This window comes from Thalassophryne amazonica, chromosome 8, assembly GCF_902500255.1.
Source record: "Thalassophryne amazonica chromosome 8, fThaAma1.1, whole genome shotgun sequence".
Taxonomy (NCBI): domain Eukaryota; kingdom Metazoa; phylum Chordata; class Actinopteri; order Batrachoidiformes; family Batrachoididae; genus Thalassophryne; species Thalassophryne amazonica.
Window position 1 is genome coordinate 58,174,697 of NC_047110.1, and position 15,666 is coordinate 58,190,362.

The 15,666-nt window shown below is 41.9% G+C and overlaps 1 protein-coding gene across 1 annotated transcript; it reads right to left on the reverse strand.

Annotated features, from left to right (window-relative positions):
- Positions 1-12,099: 12,099 nt before the first annotated feature.
- LOC117515687 (leucine-rich repeat-containing protein 10B) lies at positions 12,100-14,027 on the reverse strand. Its single transcript, XM_034176364.1, has 3 exons — positions 14,000-14,027; positions 12,407-13,895; positions 12,100-12,369 (listed from the first exon to the last, which is right to left on the reverse strand). The coding sequence occupies exon 2, from the start codon at positions 13,680-13,682 to the stop codon at positions 12,471-12,473; it is 1,212 nt and encodes a 403-aa protein (XP_034032255.1). The 5' UTR covers positions 13,683-13,895; positions 14,000-14,027; the 3' UTR covers positions 12,100-12,369; positions 12,407-12,470.
- Between the last annotated feature and the right edge of the window lie 1,639 nt (positions 14,028-15,666).

Genomic DNA, 15,666 nt, shown 5'->3' on the forward strand with positions numbered 1-15,666 from the left:
AATGTTATTAAAATAATTTATTAACAAAAGTAATATTTAAATGTGAACATATAAAACAAAACACTTCCATATGCAAAAAAAAAAAAAAAAAAAAAAATCACATTCTTCACAAACAACCTATATATAAATGGTGCAAGTTGCTTAGTAATTTTAAAATCCAACATAAGGGAGAGTCATAAGGGAGAGAATTTTTGCTGAAGTTTTATATTTTGCCGGTGTCCCAAGTCCCTTTGAAATGAACTACCAGTAGTGGTCTTCGGTTCGGGTGAACGGGGCGGCATTTATGAGGGGCAGCAGCCACAGCACCGTGGACAGGAGCACATACAAAATAAATAAATCATCTGCACCGCAATGCAGTTTTCTTGTCACTGGGTGTGGAATTGGCAAATTTCTGCTTTGCCCCCAAGATGGTGAAGGATTTTAGCCACGCTAATGCTCCCCAGAATCCATTTTACTAAAAAAAAATAAAGTCTGAAGGAACTAAATAACATGGTGAGATGGTGAGGACCTTCCAGGCATGTGAGAGGCAAATAAAGAAAAAGAAAAATGCTAATAATGGTGGGGGGTCAAGAGGCAGAGCCGAAGGGTTTTAGCCATTCTAATGCTCCCCACAATCAATTTTACTGAAAAAAAAAGTCTGAAGGGCTTAAATGACATGGTGACATGGTGAGGAGCTTCCAGGCATGTGAGAGGCAAATAAAGATAAAGAAAAATGCTAATAATGGTGGTGGTGGTGGTGGTGGTGGTGGTGGGGGGGGGGTCAAGAGGGGGAGCTGAAGGGTTTTGCTCCCCAGAACCATTTTACTGAAAAAAAGTCTGAAGGACCTAAATGACATGGTAAGAGGCTTCACTCATTAATGTCGGTGACATAAACGTATTATTTACTGTTGTTGTAAATTATTATTTATTGATCATTCAATAAATCTTTCGATCTCGAGAATACAGAAGTTTCTGTTTTTGAAATTCTACTTAGCAATGATATTTTCATGAATACCTTTACTAAACCCACATGTATGTACCATTAAAGCCTGCAATGGTTATTTCAGGAGACTCAGAAGAGAGGAGTATCATGTAATTATTTTTTTAATTTAACCTTTAATCAGGTTAGTCCCATTGAGACTGAGATCTCTTTTTCAAGGGAGACCTGGGCAATTATAGTTTCCAACCCACCTAACCTGCATGTCTTTAAATGTGGGAGGAAACCAGAGCACCCAGAGGAAACCCACGCAAACACAGGGAGAACATGCAAACTTCACACAGAAATGCCACAGATGGCGATCGATCCCATGACCTTTCTGCTGTGAGGCAACAGTGCTAACCACTAATCCACCGTGCTTAGTTTCTCATTAACAAATCATGTCAGTCTATTTAAAGTATGTTCATCTCAAGACCTTCATACACCCAAGCAGTTTTGAACTATGGTGTATCACATACAATCAACACGATATATTTACATCAACCTACTCCGATGTTCAGTCCAAGGCTTTGCCTTTGTTATATTATATAGATAGTACTAATACAATAACATGCTTTTGGTGGGCAGTATGCATTTTCAGAGTCCCTCTGTCCACGCCCAGTCACCCCAAATGACCGATATTCGCCTGAGTTAGATGAGCGCGAATATCTGTCATTTTGGGCGACTGGGCGTGGACAGAGGGACTCTGAAAATGCATACCACCCTCCAAAAGCATGTTATTTGCATTATTATCACTGACTGAGATACACAACATGTGGAATCACATTAATATTTAATGTCATTTCAAAATGCATGACACCCAGCAAGCACGTACATAAAAAGTTGGCTCACTTTAACTTTTGTCGTGTCGGCTGGTACCGCACTGCTCTCCAAATTCATCAGGGCGTCCTCATCAAGCTGGTTGCTTTGGCTGCTGTTCATTGTCGTACTATCCATGATAAAATCATCCGGAATATCCATATTGGGACCAACACACACTTCTCACCTTTTCATGTTATCATCTGCGTACAGTTCTTGGGTTGCGCATGATATGATGTCATCACTTTATGCACAACCCACCCACTACCCAATACCCGTCCGCTACTGCGGGCAGGTATGGACAGGTAGCGTAAATGTAAATCTATGCTACCGGCCCAGCAACGCCTCAGTAAGTGATAATAATGGATGGCAGTAGTGACTGTGCAGGAAGGAGGCTAGTGAAGAAAGCAACCAAGGCATATATTACAACTGTCAAAGGAGTTAAAGGCTTCTGCATGTGTGATTGGATAAACTGTGCATAATTTTGAGCATCAATGGATAGTTTCATGGTGGAGTGACACACAGAAAGAGGTTTTTTTTCTGCACTGGTCAAGCCGTGGGGCTTGGCCAGCAAATAAGTAGCTGAGTGAGTGAATTAGACCTCGACAGCCACCTGGTGTTGGCAATTAATGCTCTCATCTTGTAACTCACCAAATTAAACAGCATATTATGAGGATCCACTCTACTGCATCTGGTGAATTTTGATGCACTAGCATCAAGGCAATATCTCAGAGACATGCTGCCTCCTGCTGGATGGTTGGTGGAAGCACTCACCTTCACATGAACATCAGTTAAGTTAATGGACTGTGGACACAGGATAAATTCATGAAAAATACAAAATACTGTTTTTAAAAGATGTAGTTTATTTGCCTTCTGGACACTGAACCACACCGTGCTAACGTGAGCGCTCCACCCTGCTAACAAGCTAGTGGCCTCAAGAAAAAAAAATGTAATAATACAATAACATGCTTTTGGAGGGCAGTATGCATTTTCAAGAGGCCCAACGTCCATGCCCAGTCACCCAAAATGACAGATATTCGCCCGAGTTAGACGAGGGTGAATATCTGTCATTTTGGGTGACTGGGATGGACGGAGGGACTCAGAAAAATGCATACCGCATGACAACAGCTTGTTTTATTTGCATTATCATCACTTTTTACTGAGATACGCAACACGTAACGCGTACATAAAAAGTTGACTCACTTAACTTTTGTCGTGTCGGCTGGCGCGCGCTGCTCTCCAAATTTGCCAGTGCATCCTCATCAAACTGGCTGCTTTAGCTGCTGTTCACTGTCGTACTATCCGTGAGAAAATCATCCAGAATATCCATATTGGGACCAAAACACACTTCTCGCCTTTTCATCTTTTCCTCTGCGGACAGTTCTTGGGCTGCGTGCCCTATGACGACATTTGTTTACGCACAACGGGTGGGTATAGCCAGATAGCATCGACGGAAATCTACGATACCGGCCTAGCAACGGCCCGGTAAAGTGATAATAATGCTCAATATGTGGTCAAATCCTAGACAAAATGTGCAACAGAATAGGCAACTAATGTGACATTCCAGATAACTAGTGTAAGTCTGAAATATCAGATCTCCGACTAGGAAAAGTGCAACGAAACGCCACTTGAAATAGGAGTCCCTACTTCTTACAAAGTCAGGGAAATCAGTCTCCTCCGACTTCACCGAAAGAAGAATGAATAGCAGCACTCACAGAGGTGCACACAGTGAAGGGTAAAACATCAACTAACAGACTATAAACTACATTTATCTATATTTATTGTTTATATGAGACATCACCAATTAACACAACTTATGCATAGAATTTGGCATGTCGCTATAGTACAGGGGCAGATCCAGGATTTTGTAAGGGGGGGGTGGATTTTTAAGTGCCATTTTCTGCATTTTGGTGCATATTTTACCACAAAATACACAGCAGAGAAAATAAACTGTATAACCTATTTTTATTCATTTGAACCTGTATTGTACAATCTTGAATGTGACGTTATAATAACAAGTGAGAACATTTGAAATGTCTATGGCTACACCCTGATGGTTTGGTATAAATGTGTCTGAGTCACTTGTAGAATAGAGGGTTCACAAACAGCATTCAATGGGGAATTACATTTTTTTGGTCGGGGGTGGGGGGGGGGGGCAGAGTGTGCTAGACTCCCATTATTCAGAGAATAGCGACATGACGAGTCGAAAAAATAGACTTCGCTGTTAATCTATCTGCATGTAAACCCAGCTATTTTATTTATTTATTCATTGAAAATGCCGGGTTGTTGTGCATTTGGAGGCCACAACAAGTGCTAAAAGATGTACAGATTCCTTTCAGATCCAAACAGAAGAACAAATTGGGAAAATAAAGTCAGCCATGTGGGATGGAAGCTGACATCGTCGTCAAAGCTTTGTGAGGTAAATTTATTGTTCAGTGACATGTACAGTAAAACTCACCTAAATCTTCATCATATATAAACCACATATTCGCAGTCAGGGGACAAAAAAGTCCCAATGTTTTTGTATTGTTTTCCATGTAATAAACACCATATATATTTTGTATAACAGGTTTTTTACTCACATCAAATAAAATGTCCCGTCCGATCACAATGTATTTCCATTCAAAACCCCTCCCATGTGGGACCAGAGACATTTCCATGATTAAAAGACTGGCTGTTTATTTTTTCACACCGCGCTCAGACATGGACTCGCAACTGTTGTGAAAGTGTCGTGACACGGACCCACAACAGGGGGCGTTAATGAACGGACAATGGATAAGCCAAAAGTAACAATTTAATGTTGTGAATCGCACAACGACATACAGACAATAACAATATGGTGGAATGTCAATTATACACCAGGTGACGTGTGGGCAGGCTCGACGATAGAAGACGCCTGGCGAGAGAAGAGCCGGATCCCACACAGCTTCCACCACCAACGGAGCTGAAGAACACCGGAGCCGCCAAGCCCTGCGCCCCAGGTGGCTGCTGTCTTCAGCAGTCAGACCCGGTACTGCTGGCAGAAAACAGAGACAGTCCTGATGAGTGTGAGTTCGCACACTCAGTAATCCCACAGTCTGTATACAGTTAGGAGGGAAAACCTCCACCTCCAATCACACACTCGTGCAGCTCCTGTTTAACCACTTATCTGGTTTGGGGTGTGAGGCAAAGCCGTCGCAGTCCACACCAAACGCCAATACCGCAGATAAGGACACCGTCACAGGAAAATGGCTGCAAATGAGATCAGACTATTAGTCAGTGTTTAGTTCAGCAGAGAAATTACCTGAACTGTAGCTGATTTCTCGGCGGGGAGGTGGAGTTGCAGTCCGGCCTTTATGGTGGTGGTGATGAGTAGTGAATGAGTGACAGCTGGTACGGATGATATGTGACAGCTGTCACTCCCAGTCGCTCCAACGCCCTCTAGTGCTTGAAGCCCGCACTTCAAGCAGGGCGCCACCTTGTGGTGGTGGGCCAGCAGTACCTCCTCTTCAGTGGCCCACACAACAGCAACCTGACCTGCACCTTTTAAATCAGACAGCAAAAGGCTGTGATTTGACACGTTCCTGTTTTCATTCTTTCCTTTCATATTTTAATAGCTTTTTCAGTGTGCACGCTGATTTATTCATTAAATAAATCATCATAAATTGTAAATTTATGTACATTTGGTAGCTTAACTATTTTTATATTTATTTTGATAGTACCTGTACCTGGATGTGGTCCTGCATGTGATTAACTGATTAAAAAAAGTTGAAAACATAAAAGGTTCATTCAGTAGTTCAGCACATTTGGCCCCAAAATGGCACCATATTCTAAGTTGACGCTACTCTCTGAATAAAGGGAGACCCTAGCGTGTACCTCTCCACCACCCTCCCTGGATGTGCCCCTGCTATAATGTATTTTTAAATAGGCTTTGTTTTCTAAGCTGTGACTCAATGAAGGCGATACAGTGTATAACGAAGTATAACAGCGCCTCATCCATTGTTTTCCCTATGAATTAATTTATGTATGCAAGAAGACTGGATTGCCGACAGGCAAAGTGTCTCTTCAAAAACAAGGCAGATATCTTATCATGAGCATCCATGTTTTTGTTTACGTTCAACTTTGTTCACCTGGAACGCTTTGCAGTCGGACCTAGTACACTCCAAGTGGGATAACTCTGACATCCCAGTTTTCTGGAATGTAGCATAAAACAGGAATAGACAGAACTTGTGGCTGTGGATAGAGCCAAAAAATTTTTACCTGTTCCATAAAATAGCAGTGGAAACACTCCTCCAGAGTATTTCAAATACTTTTTTTTAATATTGTTCCAGAGTCAGCATCAGAAGGACTTCGCAAGCTCAATACAATATGTTACCAACTACTTCCAAGACAAATGCTTTGTAACGTTCTTGCTGATTTGATTACAAAACATTAAAACACAAGTGAATGAACTAGGATTGCATTTTTTGAATTTCATTCATGAAGGCTGCAACTAGTGTGATTTCTGTATGTGTGCACTAGCGTGTGCATTGCTTTTCTTCAAAACCAGAGGTAAAATTTCGGAGACTCATAGCTTTGATCTGTTCTCTTGTGTGGAAATCATCCCGCTGCTCAGTGAAATCCAAGACATATTTGACAACTTACAAATATTAATGTCTCCATCCTGTGACTTTGATTTGTCACAGTAATCCTTATATTTAGCAGGTAGCTCAGTGGGATAAGGAGTTGGGCTATATGAATATATAAATCTGGGTTTTATTCTTGGTTATACAACAATCTGTGTCCTTGGACAAAACAGTTCATCCTGCACTGTCCTTGTACATCCAGCAGTACATGGGTACCGCCTTGGTTGGGGAAGTAATGCTGCATTCCCTTTTACCACGGAAGCCAGGAGTTGCGACTGGGAATAACGTCACACTCAAGGTACAGTAAAGGTGTTTCTGTTTTTACACATAGAATAAGTAGGACACATTCAAGATTTTGGAGTATAGAGCACCACAGACAGTATTGGGTCCACGAAAGAGATCTTATATGAGCAAACAGAAGTTACATTAGTGTTTTAATTTACTGCTTTCTAGCACGGTCATTTTTGTTTGCAACTTCTATCAGGTTAGCCAGTGTTAGCAAAACCAGCGAAAAACACATTAAGGATGAAGTTCCTTCCTACGATTAAAAATCACCTGAGGGAGTTTTTCCTTATGATTGGGGAAGTGCCTTGGGGCAACCTATATTGTGATTTGGCACTAAAAACTAAACTGAATTAAGTAGGTTTACCGTAGCATTTCCACAGACAGTGCATTACTGTGTGCATCATCTGTTACATTTGACACAAGAAATACAGAAGTGCTATTACAACAAAAACCACAAAGAATAAAACTATAAAATTCAGCTTTCACAACTGTTGCTGCATCCAGCACCCATCCTAGATTGTGACTTGTGGTGTAGCACTAGTACCAATGAGCCTCAGGGTGTATGTAGGAGGTACAACGGGGTACAACGTAGACAGGGTGCCAGTCTGTCTGAGGACTGACACATATAAACAAACACATTCACACTTTCACCTATGGTCAATTCAAAATATACCAGGTCACAGAATCTGCATATAGGGAGAAGCCGGAGCACCCGGAGGGAACCCATGGAAACACAGGCGGAACATGCAAATGCCACACAAAAACCTTGGTGCAGACCTTGGTTTGAAGGTTGTCATGAAAACAGCTGATGAAATGATCCATTTCCTTACCTCTTGACCACAAAGAGTCCAGACCACCTCAGTGGGTGTCTCACAGAGCATGCAAATATCTAAATATGGACTTCTGCGACTTATGCCACAGACGTCTGTTTAACTCCTAAATTTTGCTTATACCAGGGCACTTAAGGTGCCCTGGTATAAGGACTTAAGGTGTGGTTAACATGAAACGCCAATCAGATTTAGTTCAATAAAACACCTTTGGACAATATGACCCCTTTAATAAAAAGCAATAATCAGTCTGTGTCTGTCTATGCTGCTACTGTTTCTACAGTGCGGAGACGCTGCTGCACGGTGATGTGCATAAATATTTCACCAGTCAGATAAATATTTCACTCATTCAATGAGATGTGAGAAACAGATATGCTGAGTTTAAGAGGATTAGATTACACATGAGTGCCACATGAATAATGTCTGCAGTGATGAGAGGAGAACAAGGGCGTCGTGTTGGAGACAGAGCTAGAAAAGGAGTGGACAACTGCTGACGTGGACCTGATATGAACTGAGCTTCATGTCCTACACAGAGGTTTTATTTTAATAATAAAAATCTGTTTGATTTTTGTCACTGCCCTTCATGTTTGCACTTGCCTTTTATGGTGAGGCGCCCCAGCTATTCATCCCTGTAATACTCCCTGTACCCGTCTGGCTCTTGGCCCTGACACTCACTGGAATGCTTACACAGCACTGACAAGGGTTTGGGATTGTGTTTAGTGTCTCATAAATATTTTGTGGATCTAAATCCAATACATGCATTTACGCACATGGTTATAAAAATAGAAATAACACCGGTAAGCACATAAAACAGACACTGACCATGATGTGCGGAGGCGGTGTCAGTCACGTCAACTGCTTTAAAGGGCCGCGACTGTATTTTTAGCTCTGAAAACTGTGATCAGCGGCGCTGTTTGTTTGTCTTTATGATTCTATATAAGATATCTCAAAAATAACAGGTGGACTGTAACGAAGGGTTGTAGCGATGTGGGTCTTAGTTTTAGAGAACAGTTGGGTTTATTTCCTCCTGCACTGGTAACACGGTAGATCTCGCATAGTAAAAACATAGACGAACAGGTGGATGTGTGGGTTAGTACACCCCAGCCAGGTTATTTAAACAATAAGTAATAATAATAAAACAAAACAACAATAAATGCAATTATCTTAGATGTTCTCAGTGAATATTTCCAACATAACCATGGATACCATGTATGTTAAAAACAAAACTAAGCAGTCATGTTTTTGTACATGTACTATCCATTCATAAGTGTGACAATTACTACATTTTTAGTCATGCATATAGCTCCAAAGATGGAAAACAAGAATTAACAGCAAAGTCCTTTGTTTAAGACCTTTTTTTGTAGTTTTTGTCCAGACAGTCCTCTTTGGAAAAAAAAAAATGATTGGCCACTTGAATTTTCAATCAGTGGTCAGGTAGGGGTCAATTGAAGAATTACACAGAGGTCAAAACTAAAAGATGCTCCAATCATATTGAAAAATCATAAAGATTCCAAAAAGATATAGTTTGGACTATCTGTGACTGAATTCTATGGAGTTACGGGATAAAAACAGCAAGAATGGTGACAAATGTCAGTTTCATTTTGTACAGGGGTCAAAAGTTAAAGTTGCTCCAATTTTGGTAAAAAGTGATGCAAATTATTGGTTGAGCTAATAGGATTAATAAATGGAATAGTGTTGACAGTGTTGAATGTTTGGTCTCCAAAGTAAAGGTCAAACAAGGTCTACATCTATTGATTCTACTACATGTGACATATGTTACCCCGTAACGTGATAAGTAAGGATGACACATGGCCCAAACTATTCTTTTTTAGAACCGTGTTAAGTCAACTAGTAATTTTCATCACTTTTTACCAAAATTGGAGCAACTTTCACTTTTGACCCCTGTACAAAATGAAACTGACCTTTGTCATCATTCTTGCTGTTTTTATCCCGTAACTCCATAGAATTCAGTCACAGATAGTCCAAACTATATCTTTTTGGAATCTTTATGATCAGACAAATAATGTGGAATATTTTTCAATATGATTGGAACATCTTTTAATTTTGACCTCTGTGTAATTCTTCAATTGACCCCTACCTGACCACCGATTGAAAAATCAAGTGGCCAATCAGTTTTTTCAAAAGAGGATTGTCTGAGGAGTATTTCTGCCAAATTTGATGCTTTTATCACCATTTGCATGATTGTTTCACTTATCTGCTGCACTAGTTCTTTTTCATTAGAGTTTAAAATAATGAAACAAATACATGTTTTTAAAATCCTTTTGTAAGTGCTGCCTCGTGTTTGGATGAGAAAAGGTTACATAGACACTTCTAAGAAAACATTTACAAGATTCAGTGCACCGATTAGCACTTAAACAGAACAACACAAAGGAGACATAACTGCATTCTTGTTGTTTTCCTCTCATTTTCTTCTGTGCTTTTAGGGTTTGTTCAATATTGCAGTTACCTTATGGATTTAAATGATTTGGTGAGAGGTGAGGAAGCTTGGCACTGAAGCTCATATGATGTCAGGATGATCTTAATCATGCACAAATGTGTAACATATTACGACTCCAAGATTAAATCATTTCACAGAATCACAGTTGGGAAGCTCTGAAGTCTGAAGTAATCGGATGAATACATAGTTAGAATACATGTGTACCCCGCCTCTCGCCGTGTCAATGCTGGCACAGTCTTCAGTGACCCTTGATTGGAGTAAGTAGGTATAGAAATTGATTAGATATGGCTGTAACAATTATTGCCTATTATGTACGATTCCCATTATTACGTCCGCCAAGGATGTAATAAAATCATCTGAGTTTATTTATTTATTTATTTGTCAGTCTGTTTGCCTGGTAGCAGGATTACATCAAAACTCCTGCACAGATTTTGACAAAATTTTCACCACAGATAGATATTAGGGCAAGGAAGACTCCATTACATGTTGGAGGTGATCCAGATCTGGATCCGGATTCTGGATCAAGATTTCACTTTATATAGGCTTTTAAGGATTCCATCAAACCTACTTAACGGATTCTCATCAAATTTGCACCACAGGTAGATCTTAGGGCATGGAAGACACTACTGAATTTTGGAGGTGATTCAGATCCAGATCTGGTGTCAGCGACTGAACAATCCCCCCTAAAAATCGGTTCGCCCTGCCTTCACTTCGCATGAGTCATTTCGGACCACAGCAGCACGTCTGAGTCTGACTCTCTGAGTCTGAGTCTCTACACCCAAAGCGATCAAAGGGAATAATGTGATTATTAACCATCAGATGACAAAGTGATACCTGTGAACTCATTCTAAAGTCAGTTTTAAGCAGAAACGAAGCGATAATCGGTGGGTCGCTACTGACGCTCTGAAATGACATAGACACAGCAACACATCAGACTCAGACATGTTGCTGTGGTGCTCTGATCCCCCCCCCCCCCCCATCTTTTATTATGAAATAATGCTGAATTTATGTGGAAATGATTGTTGTACAAAAGCTTCCGATATCTGTTGCTGAGATAGATGATGACTGATGTGCAGTTTTAAGCAGAAACAAGGCAATAACTAGTGAACCACAGCTGATGCTCCAAAATGACGCATGTGCAGTGAAGGCAGGGTGGACCGATTTTTAGGGGGGATCGTTCGGTTACGTCAAAACTACTTCACAGATTCTGACCAAATTTGCACCACAGATAGATATGAAGGCATAGAAGACTCCCCTGAATTTTGGAAGTGATCCGGATCCAGATTGGTGGATGTCAGAAATCTCATATTGCTCATTTATTTATTTTTTTGTGCATGTCCTGAAAAATGCTACTTTCCCAAAAGCTAAAATTTCTCAGCTAAACTCTCAAAAATGTCTTGTGTTGAAAAGTGTGACAAGCAGGTTTTATGTTGCAGAGGAGTATCAGAAAGAGGCTTTTGCTCAGAGGACAGGAGGTCCCAGTCACCTACTTTTACACAATCTGCACCAATTAAATCTGAACATTCCCTTTTTTTTTGGGGGGGGGGGGGGGGGGGGGCACAATTTAGCCAGGCATCATAATTTTTAAAAACCATGTTTAACCTTTTCCTGATTCCTCACAATATTCTACATCACCACTTTTATCACTAATTGCATATTTGACCCATTTCACCCCTCACAGAATCATAGGCAATCGGGTATCAAAAATCGGTAATGGTTCACGGGCTTAAGGCAGAATGTGTTCAAACTGGATGACTCGCTGACATGACAGCAGTAACCACTGCTGTTTTCTTTTCCCTTTCTGCTTGTCATTCTGCGGCAGCTCTAGGAAAAGGATCTATTAGCAAGGGATGCAACTCCCCAAAGGGAAGAGGAGCCAAATGCTGGGGAAATAATGCTGACGTAAGACAGTCAGGAAGGCAGAAACACAATCAGCTATATTGCTTGTATGGAGCCAGTCAGGTTGAGTCCTGCAGTTTGCTTTGCTTCTTTTCAGTGAATGATTCATTCTGAGCATTTACTGAGCTTTAAAAAGGAGCTAGAAAACCCTAAGAGGAACCTCACAAATAACAAAGTTGTCCTTTAACAGCGCCTGGTGGTTTCTCTATTTCCAAGGGAGAAACATTTTTCCATAAATCATGGCTACTGACATCATCAAGTTAATGTTTAATAATGGAAGACTGTATTGAGTTGAAAATAAATTGTATCACAGTTAAAACAAATTAACACAACCTTAATGTAATACACCCATGCGCACTGCACACTCATGTTTCACACACACGCTAACTGAACGCTGCTCCGATTTGCTTTTTTTTTTTCAGCTGACTGAGATGTCACAGGTACTGTCAGTTCATAATTTCATAATGCCCGGCTCGTTCGTTTGCAGTGAACAACACATTATAAATTAGCAGCACAGCCCCCTTAGAGGGGAATCAGCCATTTCCACATCCAGCCTGTCAGCTTCAATCAAATGTCACCACTGTCTGCCCACGTGCACATCATCTTTTGGGTCTGGAGTGTCTTCATGCCTCTTCATCCTGACCCTCCATGTCTTCCAGTTGCTCCCCGTCCTCGTATTCATAGTCCATCTGTGCCCTCTCATACACCAGCTCCTCTCCTTCAAACTCCAACCCCTCTCCTTCACATACCATCTCCTCCCACTCATATTCAACTCCCTCCTCATCATATTCCAGCTCAGCACCATCAAACTCCATTACCAGCCCCTCCACATCACCCTCCTCATCCTTTGACTGGAGGTCTTCCTCTCCGATGTCTGTGTCTTCTACAGTCACGGCGGTTTCGTTTCCTGCTTGGTGTGGGATGGAGCTGCTGTTCTTCAGAATGCCATGGATGACCGGTTCCTCCCCTGCCAGAGCGAGCTCCTCTGCCTCCTTCTCTGCAGCCTTTCTCCGTCTCTCTTGTCTCGCCTCACGTTCCTGGAGGAACTCTTCAGCTCCTTCCCCGACCACAAGCACCTCCTCTCCCACCTTAGGAGGCGCCTTAACCGGATTGTGGTCGTAGGAGAAGAGTTGCAGAGCACGAAGACGTTTCAGGCTGGGGAACTCTGATATCTTATTGCGGTCCAGGTCTAATATCTCCAGGTGCTTCATGCGCAAAAGAACTTTTGGGAAGGTGTCAAAGCGGTTGCCGTATAGCCATAGCCCCTTCAGAGACTCCATTCGCCACAGGTCAGCAGGGAGCGTCTTCAAGTGATTGTCCCCAATCTGAAGGGACCGCAGATGGGGTAGGTTGTACAGCTCTCGCGGAAATCGCTGGAAATAGTTGCTCTCCACCCACAGGCAACGCAGACTTTGAAGGTCCCGAAATTCAGGCGGGAGACTCATCAGGCGGTTGCTGCCCAGATAGAGATGAGTGAGGCTGCTGAGCTGGCAGATGGCCACAGAAAGGTCTTCCATTTTGTTGAAGTCGAGGGCGAGGGTCCGCAGACCTTGCAGCTGGGAGATGCTATCAGGTATCGTGCGAAGACGGTTGCCACAAAAATACAGCTTCTCCAAATGCACAAGTTCGCAGACCCTTGAGGGTAACTGATGAAACTTACGGTAACTCAAATCCAACACTGGATCTCCACTCTCCAACAACTCCAGTACACCCAGGGGCAACTCTTCCTCAACCTCTTCGTCCTCTACTTTCTTCTTCACATCTGTAATTTCTGCCTCCTCTCCATCCTTCTCCTCCTCCTCTTCTCCCCCTCCCTTCCTGGCGGAGTTGCCCATGCCGTGGCCTGCCACCTCTGACTCTTACATCAATCAGGACAGAGTCATTTGAAGTGATGGAGTACGGACCCTCAGCGTGGGAACTGTGGTTTTGTGGTCGAACCCCCTCGGAGGACCTTCAGCTGCACACAGCGTCATGGTGCGGCCGCCTGATTCTCAGTTTTGGCCGCTGTCAGGTGTCGCTTTGTCCCTTCATAGTTGATCAGAAAACATCTAGCAAAACGTGGAAAATAGTAATGCCAGTACTAGTAGAAGTTCTGGTAATCAAAGTCAAACTCTACAAAGTGCAGTTGGAACTGAATTTTTGCAGTTCTTACCCTTTCTCCTCCTTCACAAAAGAAAAAGGGATTTAATGAGAGGGACAAGGAGCAGTTATGACCGTTTGACTGTTCGTCCTCCTGCACGCTGGAAAATAAGTCTAACAAGTCCTCGTAGGAAAAAAGAAGAACAAAAGCGTTGCTTTCATTCCACGGACTCGGTTCGGTGATGAAACTAGTCCACATCAGGGTTCAGTTCTCCCGCAAACACCACTCGATCAACTAACTGCACGCTGCGTAAACGTGCACAGACCTGAGCACGTGTGCGCGCTCCTCGTGTGGTGCAGGTTTCCATTGAACACCGTCTCCGTGCTCGTCCGTGCCACACCGACAGCGCACGCTTCACACGTCACGTGGTCGCGCGCCGCTTCTCTTTGACTGAAGTCGTAAAGAAAAACATTTTTTCACACCTCCCGCTTCTTTAACGCTGAGATTTTTTATTATTGTTATTATTATTTTTAGAAAATGGGTGAAAGCACAATTTGCGCATATTGTGTTTTTACTCAACTTTTAGAGTTAAGGGGATTTTTTTTTTTTTTTTTTTTGCACAATCTGCTGTTATCCAGTAAGTTTACAGTCCGGCCCATAAGTATTTGGACAGTGACACATTTTGCCTCTCGAGACACCATCACAGTGGAGATTAAATTAAATGTTCAATTTTATACATTATATATATATATATATATATATATATTTTATTTTTTTTTATTTTTTTTTTTTTCACCATTTCGGAATTCCATACATTCAGGACTCCCTCCATTTTCAGAGCCTATAAATAATTAGGCAAAGTAAATATAAGGATTATTGTTAATGCAAATCATCCTTTGACTGCCAGTTTTCTTTGGACAAGCCAGGCGATGGATAAATTAATATTTTCAAGTCACTAAATAAGACTAAATATATCTTAGTTTTCTTTTACATCAATCATAAGAAACACAAACAGTATTGTGCTGTATGGTAAATCAGTCTAGAGTCTGCATTTCACAAAACCTGAGTGACTGTGCAAGGAGTTTAAGATCATGAGGGAAGCCACTAAGACCCATGAAAAACTCTGAAGGACTTATCGGCTTCTGTGGCTGTGATTGGTGAAATTGTGCAAGTTTTGCGTTTTGTATCACCACTCATAGCTTCATAGTGGAGTGAAGCAGAGAATAATTTTCATTCAGCAAAACAGATCAAATGTAGACTTCCATCTCCGATGTGCCTTCTGGCAAACTGTCGCTGAACTTTCAAGTTTTCTTTTTAAAAATCTTCCTCTATGCCACTTCATCATGAAACCGTGTGATACAAAATACAAAACTTGCATTGTACACAATTTCTCCAGCTGTCATGAACATGATCACCAGAATGGATGGCGAAATGGCCAGTTATATGGTTGTCTTGGTGGCTTCCCTCACTAGTCTCTCTGTTTGCATAGCCTCATCTCGACCGTACAGGGGTGCCACTGCCACCAAGGATTTTGGGCCCTATCAAAAGAAATCTTACTGGGCCACCCCAACTTTGTCAGTATTGTGATTGGCCTCTCTGGGCCCCTGTCAATCATGGGCCCCTAGAAGCCTTCTCCTTTTTCTCCCCTTTTCGACACCCCTGCGACCGTGTGTATGGTCTCAACAAGCACATATTGATTGTTTCAGTTTAACCACATTGTGGTGGTGTTGTTTGTGCAG

Coding starts and splice junctions, on each gene's coding strand:
- LOC117515687 (XM_034176364.1), bottom strand. CDS start 13,682: ATGGGCAACTCCGCCAGGAAGGGAGGGGGAGAAGAGGAGGAGGAGAAG.